This window comes from Pezoporus flaviventris, unplaced genomic scaffold, assembly GCF_033815535.1.
Source record: "Pezoporus flaviventris isolate CSIRO_AGI_PZ_B2104156 unplaced genomic scaffold, CSIRO_AGI_Pfla_v1 ptg000017l, whole genome shotgun sequence".
In the NCBI taxonomy this organism is placed as follows: domain Eukaryota; kingdom Metazoa; phylum Chordata; class Aves; order Psittaciformes; family Psittacidae; genus Pezoporus; species Pezoporus flaviventris.
The window spans coordinates 1,085,222-1,097,885 of record NW_026892565.1 but is presented as its reverse complement, the minus strand read 5'-3'; the positions used below and the strand labels follow the sequence as shown (position 1 = coordinate 1,097,885).

General features: G+C 52.9%; 1 protein-coding gene across 1 annotated transcript; it reads right to left on the bottom strand.

The window, feature by feature from the left end:
• Positions 1–5,155: 5,155 nt before the first annotated feature.
• On the bottom strand, positions 5,156–12,267 carry PPP1R15B (protein phosphatase 1 regulatory subunit 15B). The gene is made up of 2 exons (XM_061454914.1): positions 10,513–12,267; positions 5,156–7,770 (listed from the first exon to the last, which is right to left on the bottom strand). Exons 1-2 carry the CDS (start codon positions 12,250–12,252, stop codon positions 7,558–7,560), a joined length of 1,953 nt encoding a protein of 650 aa, XP_061310898.1. The 5' UTR covers positions 12,253–12,267; the 3' UTR covers positions 5,156–7,557.
• Positions 12,268–12,664: the final 397 nt, after the last annotated feature.

Here is a 12,664-nt window from a genome sequence, read left to right as displayed (position 1 = left end):
CGAACCGCGTCTCTCGTGCCCTTGGCCTGCGGCCTCAGCAACTTCTCGCTGAGGGGCAGCGGCAGCAGCGAGGCTTTGTCTGGTTGTTGTTGCGTAAGTAAAGGCAGAATCCTGTGTTGTGGCCAAACCCGTCCTTGTCTTAATGCGTCTCCAAGGTGATGTGTTTTCTGTGGCTTTCACTGTACGGATGCTTCCAGAGGAGGAAGGACTGAGACAAGAGCGCTGTAAAACGACGTGTAAAATAGCGACTGGTGTGCCTGGAGGCTGGAATGGTGCAAAGGTGCTCGGAGGGGGCCTGGGGAGGGGACGTCCCTGCTGCACTGTCAGTGCCTGCTGGGAAGAGCAGCAGTGAAAGACTCCTGTGGTCAGCCCAAACCCAGCCGCGTGCTCCCGGGCTCCCTGTTCCTACCGAGGTGTTGATGAGCTGTGGAAGTCTGTGCAGTGTGTCCCAAACCCCTGTATCCATAGAGAAAAAAGTGCTGTTGATTCCTCAGGGAGGAAAACCTGGTTCTTTCCCCTGTATCTGAAGTCTCCTTAGAGCTATTTGCATGAAGAGTTTCTTAGGACCCTCTTGTAGCTGCTGCTCATCCCCCCCGCCGTACACCACTGCGTTACCTGGAGTGGAGAGAACTGCGCTACCACTGGTGGGGTTCAGCCATAAAGGGGGGAAGAGGTCACAGAAATAGGTGACATCCTTGCATGAACATCAGATCTTTCTTTACGTTTTATCGCATCCTGGTACTAGAGGATGACCAAGAGGGTTTTTCCTTAATGAAAAATGCTTCTAAGGCCCAGACCCTGGAGGAAGAGCAAGTTTTGGGAAGAAGGAATCTTTGGTGGTTGGTTGGCTGCAGAGGCCACAAATGCAGTTCTAACACCCCAAGTACCAGTCTGCAATGCAGCTGAATCAGCTGCTGTTACCAGACAGTTGTGGGGTTTGGACACCTGCTCGTGGTGGATTTTTCCCTGAGTTCTGGAGTCCCTCAGTGCTCTGTGTTCTACTGTCATTAAGTCAAGTAAAAGCAACTTCAAGCTCAAACTCGGCTTGCGAGCAAGGCAGGGCCTCTCCTCACAGCAGGTTACCACAACTGCATCCACCAGGCTCCAGGTCCGGTTCAGTGCCCACCTTCCTCCACATCACTGAGCATCAGGACCGGCAGAGGAGGGGATATGCTTTTCTGGGTAGGAGGAACCCTCTGCCGAGTGAAGGACAAACACATCGCTCCCCATCGCACCTTGTGTCTTAATTCTCCATGTGCCATGTGCTAGAGAAGCAAAAACTCAATAAAGTGGTTTTATTTGTAAGCCTCGCCCTGTCTGGTGCAAAACTTGCTCTTGTAGATGCAGGAGTTGGGTGAGATGAGCTGAGATGGGTGCAGCAATCACAGCAGATGCTGCAATGTGTGGTAATAACAGACCCTGCCATGGTACGAGGCACTGCAAGGGCAGACTCTGCTTGGGAGCAGACACTCCTGAGCCGGTAACCTCTGGAATTCTTGGTTGTCCTAGGACAGTCAATGCCATCCCCTGGGGAGCTGCTCAGAAGAATCAGGGAATCCCAGACTGGTTTGGGTTGGAAGGGACCAGCACAAATCGTTCTGGAGGCTCCTACCCAGGGACAGGTCTGAAGATGCCCCATTCCAAGACCATCTGATAGGAAAGAGTTTCTGGCCATGCACAGTGATTAACTTCCAGTGCCAGATGGTTCCAAACCTGACCATGAGGCTCTGAACCTTGGCCATGGTTGGTGCCATGAACCAGATGGATCTCTTGCAGGTTTGCAGATCAAAGCACCTGTAAGCAAGGCACACCCAGAGAAGCCACAGCAATCCCCCTGGGTGCAAGGATGGCACATGACAATCATCAACTGCACTCACCCACTCGCATCCTTTCTTCTCTAATCCTGGCTCCTGGGTTCTGGAGCTCTCTGTATAAGCTCTGTCTTCTACCCATTCTTCTTGTTATCTGGGATTTAGTCAAAACAGACGTGGGGTTTGACACAAAGCTCCTATTTTTAATGCTTGCTCCACACAGAAAACCAATTTCCCCTCAAAGCTGGCTGTCACTTGCACTGCTGGAAAACTGGATCTCACGTTAGTGCCGAACGCCCACATCTTCATGGATAACCCCCCCCCTTGCATTTGAAATGCTGAGATTTTGCCACATGCCTTGAGAAGGGACTAACAAACCATTGTGTGTTTGTCATCGCCACTCGAGCAGATTGGTCACACTCATGGGGATGAGACCCTGTCCAAGTGCAAACATTCCCCTTTCATCTGGAGAGGGATTAGAACTCCAGAAAGGAGCTGAGCCTGGCACAAACGCCGTTCTGGGATTAGCGAAGCTGATTTCTTGCTCCTCGCTTTCTGAGCTACTCTTAACTGTGCAATAATTACTCACAAAGTAGTTTAGGGCCCGATGTGCTGTGCCCGGCTGCTGGCAGTGTGCTAAGAGTGGTCCCAAGGCACCTCCTGCTGCACGGCTCCTGAGCACACAGGCCAGGGCAGGAGATGCTCACAAACCAGGTGCTGGTCACTGCAAAGGCTGCAAGCAAATGGGCTCTTTTGAGTCCTGCAAGCAACAGAAACACCCACAAGCATCCCCAGCCCTTCCTTTTCATCCCCTTCCTTTATAGCTTTAGTCTCACAGTGTCTAACAGTGAGTGACTGCAGGAAGAGCAAGAGACTGAAGTGAGGGCTGCCACTGAAGTGCTGTTAACTCAATGATGGGGATACAGGGAGAAGTGGAATCTCATGGGTCCATTGCACTGCTCATTACAAAGGCTCAGAGGGCTGAGGAACCCTGAGGGGTCCCAGCCAAGTGCCCTCTCACTGATCTGCAAACAAAATAACCTGGTGCATGAGAAGAAAGTGCTCAAAAGCACCTTCCCTCCCTCCAGCCCCACGGCCCTGAGCTGTGGACATCCCACCAAGGCTCTTGGCTCCTAGTCCTGCTCTGGTCCCACACAGCAGGGCTGAGGGAAGTGGGGGGGAGCTGAGCACAGCTGGACACAGATGCAGCCCCATGTGTTCATCCTCAATCACAGCATCAGCATCGCCCCGAGGCAGCGATGGACGTGGCTGAGGGGACCCCAAGGGATGCTCCCCTGCCAGGCTGAGCACCCCTTGGACCAGGCAGGACAGGCTGGATGGGAGCCCTGCGGTCCCAAAGCCACAGAACTGCCCTGCAGATCCCTGAGTCCATGGGCACCTGCAGGAGCACAGAGCTGGGGTTCAATCCTGCCACTAACAGGAGGATGCTGCTGCCAGAGGAATCTGCTCCATCTTCTCCAGCTGCTGGCAGCGCTCCGCAGGGATGGGTTTAGCTCCAAGCCCGCACAGCCCTGGGCCTGAGCTCTCCCTCTCTGCCACAGAGCTCCAAGCAAACATTCCTGCCGAAGCCGGTTTTGCCTGTTCCACATTTGCATTAGAGGGTGCCAAGGACCAGCAGCAAACTCCTGCCAGTCTGTGGCCCTCCTGCCACGTCTGGGATCAGCCCAAGCTCCAGCGGCCTCCCACTACTGCTGCCAAGCCCTGGGTACAGTCCTTTGTTGCCTCCCGATTCATGTGTGAGGAGTCAGACCTCAACCAGATGTTACGTGGGCAGAAACACCTATTTGAGTTAAAAGCCTGTGATTATCCTTGCCAGCCAGCCATTAAGGAAGTATTAAATGGCGAAATTACCCCCCTTCATGTTTCAATACAATAGCATCTTTATAATACACTTGTTTAAGTTGCCTACTCTTCTTTTTAGCTCCCTTGTTTCTAATACCGCACGCAGAACCGTTTCACCTCATCGATAGCTCCTGTGAGCTGGAAAAGAGTCAAGGAGAAGGAAAGATAAAGCCAATATCCTTGAGAATTAAACAAGAGGGTAAAATCAGACAGCAGATCTCCCGTTCCCATCTGCTGTTGATAGAACTTTTCAATTCACTTCTCCAGATCACCTTCCAAAGAGCGTTACTGTGCAAGGGGAGAGCTGGCAGGGGTCAGTACCCACAGAGGCTCCCCTTTACACAGGTGGAACTGTTGGCAATGGAAGAGTTGCAGCACAAGAAGCTGCAGACTCAGAAGGAAAGCAGCGACCTCACTGCAGCGGTCGCGTTGCCATCGCCGTGTACGGAGATAACCCCTGCCACCGCCCAGCCACGGCCCCCCAGCGGGCCGCCAGCCTCACAGGCAGCGCTGCTCAGGTAGCCCGGACCCCAGCGCCCTGCACAGTCCCCAGGGAACGGGAAAAGCAGGACCCGGATAAAGGCAGCCGGAGCCCTCGCTGCACATCGGCTCATCTGCAGGATGCTCAAGGCCGGTGAAGGAGGACCCAAGGCAGCGACCCTCGGCTCTTCGCTATAGGCGCTGCGATCCGTCCCGCCGGCGGCGCTCGGACACGCGCGGGGCTCAGACAGGAGCTCGCTGCTCCGCACCCGAGCCACCGAGCAGGAGGGGCCGCCCGGGGGCTCCCCGCCCGCTCTGCGGATCCTTTGTCCCTGCACGTACCCCGCCCCCGCCCCCTCAGGGCGGACCGGAGCGCGCCGCTCGCGGTAGTTCCAAGCGGGGGCTCCAGGACCCGCTCCTCCCCTCGGCGGAGGGACCCGGGCTCAGCGCCCGCCGCAGCGCCCTCGCCTGACCCCTCCGGCCTCGGGCTCTGCGCCCCCGCCAGCCCGCCCCGCCCCCGGCGCTGCCATTGGCAGCCGCCCCCATCAATTCGCTCCGGTCCCTCCTCTCCGCCCCTGCCATTGGCGGCCCCTCCCATTGGCTGGCGCACCAATGCCCCGCCCTGTTCCGCCCTCCTCTCCACCGCTATTGGCCGCCGTTACCGTTTTCCGCCGCCGCTGTTCATCCGCCCCGGTCCGCCCTCCCACCGCTGGCACAGGGGGGGCTGCCATTGGCAGCCGCACCCGTCAACCCGCCCCTGCCGGTCCTCCTCGTCACTGCCATTGGCCGGAACCGCCTTCTAGTCCAGGCGCTCCCATTGGCTGCCGCTCCCGTCAATCCTCCCCGGTCCCTCCTCCTCTGCACTGCCATTGGCTGCCGCGCTTCCCCCGGTACTTACAAGCACAAGGCAACGGTGGAAGCCGAGCCCCGGCTCGGCCCTGCCATGCCCTCCCATCCGTTACCTGGTTGTTTCCAACGTGCTTCCAAAGAAAACCAACGTGGCCTTATCTTGCAAATATCTTTATTCCAATTCCCAGATTAGTTCTCAATAGCTTCATTATGTACAGAAATAGAACTTTAGATATAAAACCCCAACAAACTCAACACAAATCAATTAAAATCCGTAGAAAGCCAATGCGGAACGTTGCTTTTTTGTAAGCTTCTCTAAATTATACAAAAATAAAATTTGATCCTTACAGTTTTGATTTAAAGTTCCCAAGTTTTTACTGTCTCACTGCAAGAACATCCTGTAGGAGCACTGGAACACAGCTGAGAGGGACAACGGTGACAACCTGGCTCGGGTGGTGGGTATGGTGATGAACTTCCTGTTAACCTTTGCTCACCTCACAGTGGCTGCTTTAAACATGAGGTCGGAGAGAAGAAAGCTGACCCAAGCAGGTATGGCTCAGTAAGAACACTGCAGGCTGGGAAAAACCTCTTAACATCAGAAGCACTCTGGAAGTAACAGGTTTTAATGTAGCTTATACCTGTGTCAGTTTGTTTCACTCCCAGGCAGAGCCTTTCCCAAGCCTGTGCAAACAGCAGATCAGTGTTTGCAGGGTTAATTTTCACCACTCTAAAGCTTCTTCCCAGCACCAGTAAACCAAGTTTTCCAGAGCAACTGAAGCACCAGGTTCTCCAAGAGCAAGGAAACCAGGAGAGGCACAGGAAAACCACTGTAGTGTCTTCTATCAAGAGCAATGAACAGCATCTTTACTTATCAGTCACACCTGAAGCAGAAGTCAACAAGCTCTCTATTCTTCCCCACTGATCATTCCATGTTTCCTAAACTAAAAAGCAGAACTCCTGTTATCAAATGTGATACAGGGAAATGATCTGCAAATTAAAGGTATTTCACAGGTTTTGAGGGCATCATTAGAATTACAATTTCAAAACTCCAATTGTATGAAAGGAGAACCCAGTTAGTATTTTTTCTATGCCATGGGGACGGCAAATAACATTGCTGCATTGCTTTCGTAATGCTAGAGCATCAGCTGTATTTTAACATCGTATGGTAACTACTGTAGTTCACAGTTAACCCTCTGTAGCAGGGAGAAGTGGTGACAGGACGAATCTGCAGTGTTCTGGGGTTTCCCCCTTACAAAAGGGAAACAGCTGAAGGAACCAAGTAGCAAATCACTTATTCACACAACTTCATGTGAACAGAGATTAATTCTGTGATGCTTGGTATTTATTCCAACCTCATATCTGCTTGGATACCAGCCACACAACATCCTTCACGTCCAAACATATCCCACTGGTGCTGCTTCCTTAGTGGGACTACAACAACAATTACACACTGGAAGTTAAGAACATAAATAAGGAGTGTTTGCCTTCCACCAGGGACCTCCCCTTCCAGATCGCACACATGAAATGTTACTCTGGTAACAGATGAACAAAAGTGCAGATGCACAGAGGTACTAATACTGGCTTTTGGTAAAGAATGCAGCAATTTGTAGCCTTAGATTTCCATAAGTTAAAGAGAATTCTCCTCGCAAGTACCAGAATGAGCACACTGGATACAAGAAATAATGAAGAATCCTTCACTTCAATCCATATTCAGAAAGCAGAATCCATTACAGAGAAGCTCCTCTAAGGTTAACTAAAGGACTAGGGGCTATGCGTGGCTACCTAAATTCAAATCAACCTCAATACATACTGTGAAGCTTTAATTATTGATCGGGATGAGGCTTTTCACTGCCCTGAAAGCAGAGGTTTGGTGCACAAGCAGCCAGCACCCTTTGGAACAGTACTGGGTAAAGGTATGTGTTTAAATAAGGATAAACCAAAGGGCTCGTAGTGCACCAGAGCTCCCCTGAATCCCCCAGTGTGCTAGACTGAAACAGTAAGACACCAAAGCACCACACTAACACTCAAGCAGTATATTACATGCAAAACTGGGATGTTAAAAGGCATTTTGCACAGTAAACATCATTAGCTAATGAAATCTGAGGCTTTTACACAAGTCAGAGGAAATGGAGAGCCACAAGAAGAGCACACACCTCTGAAATCTTTAAATCAAAACTGCAAGAATTAGGTTCTGAACCCCATAAATATTTCCTTCAAAATAGGTTTTGCTTTTTCAAAGTGCAAAAAATCCAACTGAAGAGTCACCACTTCCCAACATACGGCAGACAAGGCATTTCTGGAATGGACTGAACCTAAAGCAGTCTGTCCCTCAAGTGTTACTTAAAAGGAATGCAATTATACCACCCCTACCCTTGATGATACTCAAAAGATTTTGTCTGGATATCAAAATGGGACACAGGTATATTCCAACTGGGATAAAAGTCCTAAAATCCCACTTCTCTCCCCACTTCAGAAGACCACATGCAGCTGCCACTTGTTTTGAAGATGTTCATGAGTGCTCAGGGTCACACAAACTACAAGGTCTTTGAAGGTGCTAGAAGAGATCAACCCTCTTGTAGTAGGTTTCTTGGAGTCTATGGAATACTCTCTGTCTATGCTCTGCTGTGAAGCAGTATCCTATCGCTTCTTCCGTTTCCTGGATCCGTTTCTGGAACCTGCATCCATCCCGTGCCATCTCTTCCCAGGGTCCTTTCCGATCCTCCTCACTGCTTATGTAATACTCAGTAATTTTCTCAAGGAAGGTCACCTGGAAAAGACAAGCAGTAAAGCATTAGCCAAGCACACGTGCAGAAGGAGCTTGGTATTTATTTGCACAAGGTTTTCTTTCTAAACAGAACTTACTAAATGCCCCAAAGAGCCAAAAGCCTCCAAGAGGCTACCTAGGCCAGAGCATGTGTCAGCTCAGCTTTAGAAACGACCAGTTGCTGGCTTCCAAAGTCGAGCTTAAGCTACTACAGAGTTTCTAAATTAGCCTCAGAGGCCTCCTTAGGCTAGTGGCAGATCACAGCATGTTCCGTGTTCAAGAACACCCCTGCCACCAGCACTTGGGTTATAACCTTACACAGCCACAGTGCAGGAGGTTACTCAGGACTTGCCAAGGCACTTCTGGCTACAGAGATACCCTCCAGCCACCAGCTCCCATTACTAAAGCTTCCATTTCAGAAAGAAAGGGAGGAATAATTGTTTTGTGAAGCAACCAAGCACGTGAGTCACTGCCAGCACCAGGATAAGGAATCACACAAGGTTACATAGAAGGAAGCAACACTCATCACTGCGTGACTGGAACAAACCCATCCGCTCAGAGCTGGTTCCACATTCCGGAGTATTTCAGCTCAGGCAAGGACAGAGAATCAAAGTGATGGCATTTTAAAACAGGCATCAAAACCTTTCACTCCTCACTGCGTTTAAGAGCTATTCAGCTATTTTAAGAAAGCAAATGTATAGGCTTGGGATCTAAACTTGACAGTGGTTAGAGTATGACTATACTAAGGATTTAAGTCCTTCCGTTATCAAGATATAAGCAAAAGCCAGACTAGACAAGGCTCTTACTGAATTCTGTGCTGCTTTTCATTTAGTTACAAAACAAAGACAAACTAGGGAGCTGTCAGCATCTAGCAGCTCTCACACCAGGACCGATCCCTGAAGAGAAGCCAAATGCTGTCCTTACAGGTGGTTCCAGGGGATTTGCTGCAGGACAGCTAGTTCTGGAAGGTCAGGAAAACACATGGGAGATACAAACCACTTGCTGCTCTATTCCTAGGTTTTAACACAGAAGCCTCGGTTCATGCTAACAGACGGAAGTGTACTGGGATTGCTTTTTTGTGCAACTTCCAATATGGAGATAACAGTTATGGAAGAGATGACCTCCAGGAATAATCAGCAGCTGAGGACAGAGCCACAGGAGACTGTGTGAAAGCCTCCAGAAGTCATCTAAATCTAGTGCGGCGATCCCAAAGGACTGCAGTCACCTCTGAGAGCAGATGCATCAGAGCCCCCATCCTCCAGTGTCAAGGCATTGGTAACTTAAGCAAAACAAAGCGCTCCTGGGTTTGATGGCTTTGCTGCTGTGTGAGTGTAAGGTGCCAGACAGGAAACAGGATGAATGACCTGAAGATTGTTGGCAACCTCAGCTCTGTTTTGCAGACAGGTCTAATGATGTGCTTTCAAGCACAGGCAGCTGTTACATCAGCCTGTCCCTCTGCGAGTTCCCACCTTACATCCTTTTTACATCAGTCTGAGACACCCCTGGGCACAATTACTGGATGCTGAAACGTCATGTTAAATCCTGCATCTAGGTCACGGCTCTTTCACCAGGATTACACAGAACCAAACCACACAGCAATCACAACATCACTCGTGTGTAACCTCCATCCCTGACAGGCAGAAAGCCTTGAGGAGGTGCAGGCTGAGCTTACAGCAGAGCTCCTCAGGGCTGCCCTACCTATTGCAGTTACACAGAAACCTCCTGCAGGAACTGCTGGGAGTCTTTTCCATTTAAATTAAACCAAACAGTTTGTCCTGTGAGACCCATGAAGTCTGCAAGCACCATCTGCCCCAGCAGGGACAGGTATGAAGTCACCTCCAAGCCAGGCTCTCAATTAAAGGAGCAAACAAATCTCTTTGCTGTACGAACATTAAAGCAAACATGATAGTTACATGATAGTGGATTACCCTGGGGCTTGGATCACAAGCTCTTCCTCATACTAATGCCTGAAGTATCAGGCAAGACTCAAGACACCACCCCCAAAAAACCACCCAGTCCATGTATAGCATCACAGAACTTAAGGGACACGCAATTCCCATTTACTTGAATCCTGGCACATGTATTAAAAGGCCTTTTTTTAATGCACAAACTCTTCAGAATCATGCTAACCTTCCAGTTTGTGCTCGAAAGCCCAGCTCCAGATTGCACTGAAATGACTGCTGCATTTTAAGTCTTCTACATGAAAACAGGAGTATTATTATACTCTGTTTTCAAACTTTTCAGTGTATTATTGTGTTAATCCCCAACAGAAGAGTTCTTCCTACTCCAAAAGTTGTCTGTAACTCAAACAGGCTTGTCCCAGCTCTGAAAGCTTTAAGCCTGGATTACATTACGTGTATGCAAAGGTCCCAAAGTACTTTATCAGTGTTATTCCAACAGGTATTTTCCAAAGGAAAAACTTCCCTCACGGATCTCAACTGTTTCTGTGAGGATGGCAACTACACAACAGAGATTGACAACAAACACAGAACGAAAGCCACCTCTTCAGAGGAAAACGTAACTTCCAAGTCTAAAAAAGGAATGTGAGGAAGTGCCCCACGTCACTGAGTTCTGAAATTCCCATCACGTGGAAAGGATGAGGCACACTCATTTCAGCCAAATAATCAGACCATGAGCTCATGGAGGTACGCTCGTGCCTGAAACCCAAGTCCCCTCACCCACAGTGCAACAATGGGGTGCAATTTTAGCAACACCAAAACACAAACCCAAAACCCAAGTCTGTACCTTTTTCCTCTTGGAACTGGGACATTTCTCAGCAGAAAGAATGCCATGCAGCACCGTGACCCCACAGTCAGGCTTTTCCAGCTCCCCCCCACAGTTAGTTAAGGGACTACACTCAGAAGTGACCAGACTTGGCCTCTCTGCTCCTTTTGAACCAGGCGTCCCTTTCTTCTCTGCTGTCTGAAAGGCTGCCTTGAAGTTTAAAGGATTATAGGGATCATCTGAGGTACAGAATGAGTTCCAAAGCTTCAAGTTTTCTGCCTCATCCCCACTGCTACAGTCCCATTCCTCCTCAGAACTGGGGTGAGGAGAGCCCGAGGACTCCTCGACCCACGAAGAATCATCATCTTCCTCCTCTTCTACATCTGACATGTCCCTTCCCGGCTCGCAAGAAGATGTCTGAATGGTGGCTGTGAAGTTCTGAGGGTTGTACGGATCCAAACTATAGAAGGAATTCCAGAGGTGAAGCCTCTCCCCGTTCTGGCTACGGGCGTCTGAATCCAAGGGGAGCTCCTCTTCGCTATCGAAACCATCGTCATCATCATCCCAGTCTTCCTCATCATCCGCACTCTCCTCCCCACTGGAAACTCCCCCTATTATATAGTCTATTAACTTATTGGCACAGGCAGGTCTCACCGAAACGGGAAGGATTTGCTCTATTTCCGAGTCCTCGCCATCCTCTTCACCCAAGGCTTCCCCCTCAAGTGTCCCCTTCTCGGCTGAGCCCCGGTCCCCCTCCTGCTCCAAGGCACCACTACCTCCGGACCGTGTCCCCGTGTCGCTCGGTTCCTGGGGCCGCTTCAACTCCCCAGCATCGCACCTCTGGTCCCGCCGTGGCCCTACCTCCTCTTGCCAACCGCCCTTGTGCTGCTGCTCCTCCTCCAGGCTGTGGTAGCCGTGGTCCGGCTCCGGCACGGTCAGGCCAATGCTGCCCAAGTGCCACGGCTGGAGAAAGGCCAAGCGCTTGTTGCGGACGAACTCGGCCTCAGGCAACGAGCCCCGGAAAAGCCCGGCCTCGGCAGGGCCCTCGGCTCGCAGCGGCTGTGGCAGATGGTTCTCTCTAGAGCCGCTGCCTGGGCCCTGCTCCAGGCCCCGCACGTACAGGTCCACTCGCAGCTCGGAGAGGGGCAGCAGGCGGCTCCGCACCAGCTCGCTACCCCAGAGGCCCGGCGGGGCCTCCGCGCCGCCCTCCCGCTTCTTCTCCAGCGTCTCCTTGGCCCAGTCCAGCGCGGCCGGCTCCGACACCAGCGGCGGCGGGGGGCCCTTGGCGGGCGGCTGCCCAGCGGCGGGGCAGAGCGCGCTGCTCAGCGCGGGGCCCGGCAGCAGCCGCTGCAGCAAAGCGGGCGGCGGGGACAGGAGCTGCGACACAAGCCGCAGCCATGAGAAGGGCGGGGGCGCCTGGGGCGAGGCTCCGGCAGGGGCCGCGCTAGGCCCGGCCAGCTTGGGCCAGGCCGCGGCGAAGCCCAGCCGGGCCCACCCCAGGCCACCGCGCTCCCGGCCGCTCTGCTCCATGAGCGGTCGGAGGGTGCTGCTCAGCGCTCCCTGCGGCGCGGCGGTGCGTGCGGAGCGGTGCTCCGGGCAGGGGCTACGGGGCTCCGGGCTGCGGGCGACTCCCACCGGCTGCTCGACTCCATCCTGCTGCGGGCGCTGACGCAAAATGGCGGCAGAGGCCCGAGGGCAGCACCGGTACCAGCCCCGCACCGCGCAGGCGCTCGTTTCGTCACAGACCCCGGCACCGCCCATTGGGTGCAGCGATGGCCACGCCCCCATGAGAGGTCGAACCCGGGGCGGGGACACCGCCACTCCCGCCTACCGAGGTTGCATCAGCCGCGCGGCAGCGGGAGCTGCGCGGGAGCGCCCCCTGCGGTGGCGGAGGGCTCTGCCCCGTCACCGGCGCCAGCCCCGCGGACCCCCTGCGGGGAGCCCCGGCCGGGAGGGGGTTACGGGGAGAAGGAGCTGGGGGGGGGGGGGGCACTGCGCGTGCAGGGGGGCAGCGCCTGGGACCGCGGAAACTGGGCTCGGGGGCGGGCGGTGGTGCAGGGAGGGGCGCAAGAGGTGCAGGCAGGGGCGCAGGCAGGGCCCACACCACCCGGTGCACTCCTTCATTTCGACGCCCCCTGGTGGAGACAGCAAGGCCCCGGCTCCAGGCCCCTCA